We start from the raw sequence: 11,383 nt of genomic DNA on the forward strand, positions 1-11,383 counted from the left end.
ATTTTATTTCATGATTTTGAGTGTTGATAACATATTCTATTCAATAATACTCTATTATAGTTGATGGAATCAGGAACTTTCTTAATTGTATCCAACTTCTCTTTATTGTCAAAGTAAAAAAAAATGTTAGTGTTGATAACATATTCTGTTCAATAATACTTTATTATAGTTAATGAAATCAGGAGCTTCTTAATTGCATCCAACTTCTCTTTATTGTAAAAAAAACAAAAAATGTTAGTGTCGATAACACATTCTGTTCAATAATACTCTATTATAGTTAATAGAATCGGGAGTTTTCTTAATTGCATCCAACTTTTCTTGATTATAAAAAAGAATAAAAAATGTTAGTTTTTATCCTTCTTTCTTAATTCTCATTGAACTTATATTTGTTGTTGTTCTAAAATGTTATATGGCTTGATGTATTAGCAAAAGTGATTTGATTGTTCCTTTTCTATCTTTTGGAAATTGAGATCTTGTGTGTGAACCTTTGATGTCTTAAATTCACTCATTGGATGATATGTGATGCCTAAATCTTGTCAAATGTTCATAGGTCTCTTCAAGGTCCTGACACAGATAAAGTAAGAATGTCAACACCTCCTCAATTGACATCAATAATTAACACTAGTTCTAGTGTGGCCATAAATAGTGACTCAACTCTAAAGTCACTACCCTCTGTCATAGAAGTGGGCCCAGATGAAATTACCATAAATGAGGATGAAGGTCATTCTACCCATACTTCAAAAAGACAAAAAAAGTCTCATGTGTGGTTGGAATTCATAGAAGTATCACTTAATGGTACAAAAGAGGCTCAGTGTGTTCATTGTAAAATCAATTTGAGTGTTATTAGTAGTCGAGTGACCACACATATGAGTCGACATTTGAAACATTGCACTAGTAGAAAAGTGGCAATGATAAAACAAAAAACCTTAAACTTTCGACCAATGGGAGTGGGATCTAATGTTAATTAGAGTCCATCTGGACTTCCTCTTATGGATTTTGGAGGAAAATATGATCAAGCTAAAATGAGAGTACTCGTTGCTCATTGGATTCTTATGCATGAGCATCCATTCATGATAGTAGAAGAGGAGGGATTTAATTTTGTAATGAAGATGACAAATATGAATTATGAGATAATATCCTGTAAGACCATTAAGAAGGAGTGTATGGAGGTGTATGAGGCAGAGAAAAAAAATTGAAAATTTTGTTAAAAGAGATTAACAAGATTAGTCTTACCACGGATCTTTTGAAGTCCCAAAATCAAAAAATTGAATACATGGTTATTACTGGGCATTTTATTGACAGTAATTGGAAGGTACAAAAACGAGTCTTGAGTTTTGTGCATGTTCCTGCTCCTCCTCGTGGTGTTGATATAGCAGATGCTATTTACAAGTGTTTGAAAGAGTGGGAGATGGAAAATAAAGTTTTTAGTATTTTAGTTGATAAAGCTGCATATAATGATGTTTGTATTAGAGTTTTGAAACATGATTTTTCAAGGAAAAAAAATTTGGTGTGTGGTGGACAGTTGTTTCATTTGTGCTATTGTGCTAATATTTTGAACTTATTAATCCAAGATGGTCTTGTTCAGATTAAGGATATCATTTATAATATGCGTGAAAGTGTCAAATTCATAAATCTGTTTGAGGCTAGACTTCACACTTTTTCTGAAATTGTATAACAATTAGAACTTGGTGAAAATAGGTTAATTATTGATTGTCCAACTCGTTGGAACTTCACTTATGACATATTCTCTTCTGCATTAAAATTCAAATATGCATTCTCTAGATTTAAAGTTAGAGAACCAACTTATGATTGTTTGCCAAGTTTTGATGAATGGGAAAAGGTTGACATGGTGTGTGAGATTCTAGAAGTTTTTAGTGTAGTTACTAATATAATTTCTGGGAGTGAACCCTACGTCTAATTTGTACCTTAGTGAGGTATATAGGGTAAAAGAAGTTCTGAATTTTTTCATTCTACAAATGAAAATGTTTTCATTAGGACAATGGTTAGTAGAATGAAAGAGAAATTTGAGAAGTACTGGGGTGAATACAATTTATTGATGGTTGTTGCTTCAGTTTTGGATCCAAGGGTCAAATTAAAGTTGATCGAAATGTGTTTTCCAGTGATATATTCTAAGGAGGAGGCTACAATGAATATAAATTTAGTTCGACGTACCTTCTATGAGATCTACGATGAATATGTATCCTTATATAATATGGATATTAGAAATGAAGATATTGTTTCAAGTACTAGCTATATGGGTGTTTCCACAAGTTGTAGGCCTTCATCAAGTTCAGGTTGATCAAAGTTAATGAGTTATATGAAACAAAATGATGTAGTTAATTCACCAAGGTCAGAATTGGAAATTTATCTTGAAGAATGTGTATATAGTTGTGAGGAAACTTCACAATGTGATTTTGATGTTTTAGAATGGTGGAAAGTGAATCATATGAAATTTCGGGTATTATCTAAGATGGCAGCAGACATCCTTGTAATTCTCATATCCACAGTAGTTTCAGAGTCTACATTTAGTGCTAGTGGTAGAGTAATAGACTCATATCGTTCTTTCTTGGCACCAAATACAGTTCAAGCTTTGATTTATAGCAGTGATTGGGTTCGGGTTCTTCATGGTGTAAAGAAAAATCAAAAGGTGAATTTCTATGATTAATTATTTATTATGATATTTTTTAGTATATTTTTTAGTTTTATTTATTAAAATTTTGTTTTATGATTACAGCCTGAGAAGAAGAGTGTAGAGATAATGCTTCCAGCTACATGATTTTTTATGTTTCTCTCATCATGGTAATTTTAATATTTTAACAACATTAAGTAAATAGTAGTGGAAAAGTATTTTTTTATCTGACAATAACTAATTTTTTTTTTTTTTTTTTGTCATAGGTGGAAATTTTGCTCATGCAGGACGTATATTATTTTCTAGCATTACGAGAAACAACTATATTTTGTATTTTTATAATGGATTTATAGTTTTTATTTGGGTGATTGTAAATTGATAGTGATATTTAATTTAATTTTGTTGTGTTTGATTATTGTATGGAGTTTATTTATAATGTTATGTAGTGTATGGAGTGTTTAGACTATTTTATGGAGTGTATAAATAATTTCATGGAGTATTTATGAAATGTATAGATAATTTTATGGAGTATTTATGGAGTGTTTATGCAGGTATTATGTATATTGAGTATGCCCAATTTTAGGTAGAGGTCATGCCAAATTTTATACAGGTATTATATACATAAATTATGCTCAATTTTAAGAAGAGGTTATGCCCAATCTTATACATGTATTATATATATAGGTTATACCTAATTTTATGTAGAGGTCATGTCCAATTTTATATAAAATGTATGTATAATTTTATATACAATTTATTTGATATATATTTTTTAAAAATTTTTAAAAGTATGTTGAGGCTCGTGTTCGGCTCGAGCTCAGTTAAAATTTTTGGGCTCGAGCTCGATGACAATTTTAGGCTCGAGACGAGGCTCTACTCGAAGCTCAGCTCGAACATAGGTAAGTTCGGGCTCGGCTCGGCTCGATGCCACCCCTAGCTATGAAGCCTAATTTGAAGTTATTGTGAGTCATAATTCCTTGTGAAGGTAAGTGGTGCTTAAAATCCCTTTATTAGGTTTTGGTTCATGTATCTAGTGAGCTGTTGTAAAATCCCTATGTGAGAGTCTAGGCTAGGTTGTCTAGTTGGTTGATAGAAAATCTCTTGGTAGTTGGTCTACATTGGATAACCTAGTTTGTTGTTGTATTAATATGTGAGGATGAGCTTCGTAAATTGACTATTGTGGTCAATTGAGTGGAGTAAGTCCATATAAAAGTAGTATTATAACTGGCCTAAGAAGCAATTTATTATAAGTGTCACTTGACAACCCTAACATAGTGAATTAAATCCTAGGTGTAAATACCTTGGGAGTGGATAAACAATATGAGAGACTGTCAGATTGTGAACTACTAGAAATCATTGCATGTCTATTATGTGTTAGTCTTTAAATTACTCCTTGTGCTTGAATCTTGAGTTTAATAATTATATTGTGCAGTTGAATTTTTATACTAGGTTACATACACATTTAAAAAGTGTTGAACAAAAGAATCAAAAGAAGCTAAAAATTACCAATAGTATTCATGAACGGTTGAACTTATGTAGTCAAAATTTTCTTTTTGGGATTCTCTGTCGCAAGACATACTTAATGCACCTCATTAGTAACGTAAGTATTTACTATTATTAAAATTATCTTAATAGAGATCTTGAAAGCAATACTAATATACCTATCTATATGATTACTAGCTCATGAGTAAAATTTTAAGCATTTTCTCTCTCGACTCTTAAAGCTTCCACAATCACCCTCAAACTCACATACATTTTGAAATCAAATGTGGAAATTGAATTTGCTGTTTTGAAAGAGCATATCCCAACAGCTATGAATTTTTAGGTTTTTTTGCTTTCAGATTTTGTGTGGATAACATTTTTCTTGCTAGAATTATTGTTCTCATACTTTGAAACTATATTCTTCATTCTAACATCAAATTCAAAAGGGATTTTTTCATAGTATGAAAATTTTGGGACTGAATTTTTGAAATCCAACTATCTATGAGTATGTATTTTGAAATCAATTGATTATGCTTGGTCAAGTATATTCGAACTAGAGCGCTCTTACTTTGAAATCAATTTGCATTGTTTAGATTTAAACTTTTTAAATTTGCTAATGAGGGACTACCAAACCTTTTATGCTATTCGGAAGCCTCTTCTGTTGTGGCTGTTGCTATTATTGTCAATGTAGTACGGTCCATATAGTAAATGTATCATTACAATCCTCTCCACATATATAATTGTGCAATATGCAACAAGCATGTACAATTTTCACTTGGATCTTAAAAGAAAATGGAGTGCCTTTTAACATTTGAAATCGAGCTTTTAAAGCACCAAAAGTTTGCTCAATAATATTCCTTAAAGATAAGTATATTCGGTTGAATAATTCTTTTTCATTTTTAGGAATATTATCTCCAAATTCTTGCAGATGATACCGGGTTCCTCGATATGGAGCCAAAAATCTCGAAAGATTTGCATAACCAGCATCGACTAGATAATATTTTCCTATAATAGATATTATATACCACATAAAATAATTTTAGATAAAATAGATAAAAAATGACTGCATAAAAATATATTACTTACCTTCAGGTACAAAAATTTTATCTCGGCGAGTCAATGTGTCCTTCAGTACACGAGAATCAGCTGCTGATCCCTCCCATCTAGGAAGTACATAAATGAATTGCATGTCAAATAAACATGCTACCATCACATTTTGAGAGAGATAACCTTTTCTATTCCAGAACCTTGGTTGATCTTCAAGTGGAATGTTCGCTTTGATATGAGTTCCATCAATAGCTCCAATACAATCCTAGTTATACATTTTCAATTAATATTGACTAAATTTTTATATTAATCTAAAATTATTTAGTTATAGGAAGTGATGTTGCCTCGAAGTACAAATAAAACATTGAACTAGTTAAAATCTTCGACTGAGTGTGCTCTAAAGGTCGTTTGATTGACGTAATCAGAGTGAAGTTTGAGGATTGAATCTAACACCTTGTTGAAATACTTACTTATGGTCCAGTTTGATCTATTAAACATCTCTGCTGAGACACTATAAGATTGTTGTTGACCAACAGTTAGGAGAAAATATGCAAGTTGTTCTTCAATTGAGATGGTCTTTGTGGCTGATAAAAACCCTTTACTAGTAAGTATATCTGCCAATTTGTGAAATACCAGTTGATTCATCTCGTAAACTTTCTGAAATTTAACTGGTGATTTGTCTAGTGCCTTTTGCAAATACAATGGCCCATTCATCCCACAAGAATGTGGTACACGTTTGTTGCAATGGTACATATAATATCTTCCCATGGCGATAAACAAAGTTATGAATGCAACCATAGTTGCAACCTGTTCTTCGTCTGTCATAGTATCCATGGAAATCTACAAATTCAATCGCCAAAATGTCATAAACACAAGTAAACATCAATCTTCAATCATAACCTATTTGCAATCACACCTATACACAACCATATTCATCCTTATTCCCACATCCGACATTCAATCACATCCCTACGCAACCATATTCATTTAATTGTCCACATCCATAGTCATCTACCATATTCATCCATGCAATATATAAACACAACAACATATCAAATTTAAATACTAACCATACTAATAAGTCTTGCAACGTCATAATTCAAACATCATACCTAATACATAACAATATTCCAAAAGAATAGTGTATTTATAAAGCATTACAATTAATTTTCAAAACAAAATTTAAGCCACTTGACCCGCTCTTCCACTGTCATCTCCGCAAACATGACTTTCTTACTGGGCATATCCAACCATAAAGGAGCGCGAAACTTTAATTTTGCAGACATGTCCGGGATTTCCCTGAGGGCTTTGACCCAATCTCTTTCAATATTGGGCTCTTTCTCTTTAGGCTTCATTATGAAATTCTCCAATATCTGAGCTATTCGATCCATTGCATCAATGAACCTACTGGTGTCATCATCGAGCATTTCAGTTCTCTTTCTACTACGACTTGAAGATGACCGCTTACTTCTTTCAAATTGATTACCTGGAGACTCATCCATGCTTAATAATGGCGATGGAGTATCCCTAACTATATCAAAATCCTCGGGCTCATCCATCGGGACATGTTCTGATTCACAGATGAGTTCATCGCCCTGATCTACAAAGGTTGCACCTCCTGACCCTACGGCTATTGTGTTTCCCACCACCATAGTTAATTTGTCGTACAGGGGGCAGCCTTCACGTCTGTACTTCTCAGCAACTCTATGTTCTTACAAGAATAAAACATCCTGTATACGTCTTGGAATAGAGTTATACTAACACGAAAAACATAAAAAATATTTTATAGTACATCACGATTTACTGACCTTTATGTAGTCAAACTATAAGAAATTACATGCAGTAACTCATTGTGTGGTTGTATCCCAACAGAACCCACTAGTGTTGATATAGCTCGTTACCGTTTGGTATGTTTTCTTCCATGAACTTGTTCGATTCTTCATCTACTCAACAGTTTTTTTATTGACCGCGTCTTCATTGAACTTATTAACATAGTCCATATATACCTCATGTTTCCATACCCTGTTAGGCAACTTGTTCCCTAGATTAACCTGCTCGACCAAGAGATCGAGCATTTTGCTATCGTCTTCGAAGGTCCAAATGTTATATGGTCGACCAGTTGGTTGTCTTGTTGCAGCCATGTATAATCTAAATCCGAGACGGTCCTCATGGAAAAAACTTTATCAGACAACCTTTACCCGTCATGGAAAGACAAACCATAAAAAATAGAATACCATGTGGTGGATATGTATAACACCCGAATCTCCTCACCACATGGCAAAAATATTCCATAGCAGTTCAAAAATTCTCAACAACATTCTCAAACATTGCAAAATTAATTAAACTATTTTCACTACTACATATGCACTAAACAATGAGAAAACACACACATCAAGTCCAAATTCACCGAACACCCCTGGAAGAGCCCCATATATCTTCGCAGTCACTACGAATTGTACCTCGTCAGTGATGGGGGTCGGGTTTCGTTGGCTAATGGACGCCCGTGTAGGCGACTCAGCCTTGTTTGAATTGGACTAAAAAACCCCTAATAAAACCTAAACCATAAACCATCAAACCCTAAAGTCAAACCCTATCACCTACTAAACTCTAAACCCTAAACACTAATTCCATAACATAATACCCTAAACCCTAGACCCCCTAAACATTAGAAGCCCTAAACCCTAAACCCAAAAAACCCTAGAGCTTAAAAACTCAAAACCCCCAAAACCTTAAAAACCCTAAACCCTATCACCTACTAAACTCTAAACCCTGAACACTAATTCCAGAACTTAATACCTTAAAAGCCCTAAACCCTACACCCTAATTCCAGACCCTAAACCCAAAAAACCCTAGAGCTTAAAAACATAAAACCCCCAAAACCTTAAAAACCATAAACCCCCTAAACCTTAAAAACCCTAATCCCTAAAATACCCTAAATCCTTAACCATAAACCCTAAACCCTAATTACAGAACCCTTAAATATCGAGCACCAAACCCTAAAAATAATCCCTAACACGAATCAAGAATTTAGACCCTAAACCGTAACCCTAAATCCAAAAATTATGCACAAATAACCCCCAATTAGGCACTGCAGATAAAATTAAATCAAATAAAACACTAATTTGGGAAAAATCGAAGCCGAAGGGTGAAATCGATGTCGAATGGGAAAATCAATGCCTAATCGAAGTAGAAATTAAGCAAATGAAGCCCAAATGTTAAAATTGAAGAAAATCGAAATCGAAATGGGGAAATCAAACGAAATCGGAAGGTATTTTAGGGGAAAGGAGAATAGCCGGAGAGAGAAGGGAGTGGGAGGCTGAAAGGGAGAAGAGAGGGAGAAGAGAGAGAAGAAAGGGAGGTCGAGAGGGATAAAAGAGAGAGAGAGAAGCGAGAGAGAAAAATGGAGAGCGAGTCCGAGAGAAGAGAGGGAGGCACGGAGACTAGAGAGGGGGTGCGAGAGAGAGGGCGAGTCCGAGAGAAGACCGAGAGACGGAGGCCGGAGACGAGAGGGAGCAGAGACAGAGGCCAGAGACGAGAATCTAAGAGAAGAGAGGTAGCAGCGGCGTCGGGGGCGCAAGGAGACGAGTGAGGGAGTGCGGGAGAGGGGAAGAATAAAAAGAAAAAGAGGATGCAGGAGAGAAGGAGGTGTGAGGAGGAAGCGTCGCGCGTCCTTCATCTCAAAGAAGATCAAATATGGCCTTCTTTGAGATGAAGGATTTTAAACCGTGGAGGCATCCAGATGAAATGTCATTTGCACTTACGACTTCAAGTGTTGAAGGGCGTCATGCGGTTGAAGATCATCTCTCCCCCCAATATGTGAAACATAAGGTGGAACATATTTGATTGAATAGAGAACTTGCTAAACTAACCAATCCATTTGTTGCTTGAAGGCTGAATTGAGTTTCATTTCTACTAAACTTTCATAACTTGATAAATTTTACTTTAATACATTATAATTCCAGTTATGATATCATGTTAAATTCTAAAATTTAATCCATGAATAACTTGGTTTGAGAAGAAGAAAAAGAAAAGATGAGAAGGCAAGAGCAGGAGTTGGAGAGAGAAACTTTTAAGGGTTAAGAGAGAGCTCATGAATGAACTCCGCCTCCTCTCTTTCTTATTTATATATGTGGGACATGGATACCTTAATACATAAGAGTAAAAATAACATTTTAACTAACTACTAATTGTAGGATTACGCCATTCACTCTCAAAAAACACATTGTTAACTTTTTACGTAGTATAGGGGCAACAAGGGAGTCTAAACTGATGAGCTAGTGAATTTCTCACGGTAACCTTGAAGATGAGCAAGCAGTTTGTCTCTGGGTGGCAGGATTGCTTTCACCCAGTCAGTATCAAGGAAATCTTGGAACCACCTCTTCAGCTCGGGAAGATCTCTCTCGTCAACCAGTGTCTTGCCAAGAACTTCTTCGTTGAGGGGAACCCAGTAGGCAAACCAACCAGCGATTATGTCCACAAAGCCTATGCTCTCCCCTCCAAAGAACCTCTTCCCGTGAAGACCTCTTTCAAATACCTTCATGGATTCTTGTACTTCTTTGATGGCTTTCTCTTGATCTTCCCCAACAGTGGAAAAAACACTGAAAAGCGCCGGTAGGCACTGCACAAGGAAATTTCTGCAACCCGTGAGTGTTGGAGAACTTCATATAACCATGTTTTTATGGTCCGTTTGTTTCTTTCGACCTATATATCGCCGATCATCACATAAAAAATTAAAAATAGCAGTCGCTTACCTTTTCTTCTGCATATTTAGCCCAGAACCGAGTCATTGCGCGGTCGTAAGGATCCTCCGGCAACAAGGGATTATTCTTCCATGTTTCATCAATGTATTCTATGATCACAGGAGACTCAGCAATTGATTTCTCACCGTGAACCAGAACTGGAACCTTTTTGTGAACAGGGTTGTATTGCAACAGAAGAGGACTCTTGTTAGCGAGGTCTTCTTCCACGTACTCGTACTCAATCCCTTTGAGGTGCAGAGCCCATTGAACCCGCAGAGCATAGGGGCTTAACCACAATCCAAATAGTTTGACTGTTTTTCCGGCCATTTCTTCTTCTTCTATGTTCTGTATCTTCGTCTCGGATGCAACTGTGGTTAAAACTTGGATGCCTTTTTATATGCCATTGTCGATGTGACACGAGCACTGAAAGTCCAAGATGTCCGACATTTTCCTTTTTGGTGTGCTGAAAATTGTTTTCGTGTCAAACACGGCCTTGGGTGAGCTCAGAATTGTTGTTGTATTAATATGTGAGGACGAGTCTGAGGACGAGTGTTGTCAATTCAATTGAGTAGGTGTCACTTACAACCCTAAAATAGCAAATAAAAGCTAGGTGTAAATACCTTAGGAGTGGATAAACAATACGAGAGACTGTCAAATTGATAAACAATACGAGAGACTGTCAAATTGTGAGAGACTGTCAAATTGATAAACAATACGAGAGACTGTCAAATTGTGAACTACTATAAATCATTGCATGTCTATTATGTGTTAGTCTTTAAATTACTCCTTGTGCTTGAATCTTGAGTTTAATAATTACATTATGCAGTTGAATTTTTATACTAGGTTACATACACATTTAAAAAGTGTTGAACAAAAGAATCAAAAGAAGCTAAAAATTACCAATAAAATTCATGAACGGTCAAACTTATGTAGTCAAAATTTTCCTTTTGGGATTCTCTGTCGCAAGACATACTTAATGTACCTCATTAGTAACGTAAATATTTACTATTATTAAAATTATCTTAATAGAGATCTTGAAAGCAATACTAATATACCTATCTATATGATTACTAGCTCATGAGTAAAATTTTAAGCATTTTCTCTCTCAACTTTTAAAGCTTCCACAATCACCCTCAAACTCACATACGTTTTGAAATCAAATGTGGAAATTGAATTTGCGGTTTTGAAAAAGCCATATCCCAAGATCTATGAATTTTTAGGATTTTTTTTCTGTCAGATTTTGTGTGGATAACATTTTTCTTGCTAGAATTATTGTTCTCATACTTTGAAACTATATTCTTCATTCTAGCATCAAATTCAAAAGGGTTTTTTGCATAGTATGAAAATTTTGGGGCTGAATTTTTTAAATCCAACTATCTATGAGTATTGTATTTTGAAATCAATTGTTTAAGCTGGGTCAAGTATATTCAAACTAGAGCACTCTTACTTTGAAATCAATTTGCATTGTTTAGATTATTACTTGGTG

General features: G+C 34.8%; 1 protein-coding gene across 1 annotated transcript; it reads right to left on the reverse strand.

The window, feature by feature from the left end:
• Positions 1–9,295: 9,295 nt before the first annotated feature.
• On the reverse strand, positions 9,296–10,233 carry LOC137936961 (glutathione transferase GST 23-like). The gene is made up of 2 exons (XM_068781947.1): positions 9,910–10,233; positions 9,296–9,776 (listed from the first exon to the last, which is right to left on the reverse strand). Exons 1-2 carry the CDS (start codon positions 10,222–10,224, stop codon positions 9,420–9,422), a joined length of 672 nt encoding a protein of 223 aa, XP_068638048.1. The 5' UTR covers positions 10,225–10,233; the 3' UTR covers positions 9,296–9,419.
• Between the last annotated feature and the right edge of the window lie 1,150 nt (positions 10,234–11,383).

This window comes from Aristolochia californica, unplaced genomic scaffold (genome assembly GCF_029961685.1).
Source record: "Aristolochia californica isolate CCGP_79_NKW_82.1479 unplaced genomic scaffold, dmAriCali1.0.hap1 SCAF_7, whole genome shotgun sequence".
NCBI lineage: Eukaryota > Viridiplantae > Streptophyta > Magnoliopsida > Piperales > Aristolochiaceae > Aristolochia > Aristolochia californica.

Excerpts from the sequence above, each read along its gene's own strand:
- LOC137936961 (XM_068781947.1), bottom strand. The coding sequence starts at position 10,224 with ATGGCCGGAAAAACAGTCAAACTATTTGGATTGTGGTTAAGCCCCTAT. Across the intron at positions 9,777-9,909 it reads CTAAATATGCAGAAGAAAAG|TGCCTACCGGCGCTTTTCAG; the intron begins GTAAGCGACTGC and ends TTCCTTGTGCAG.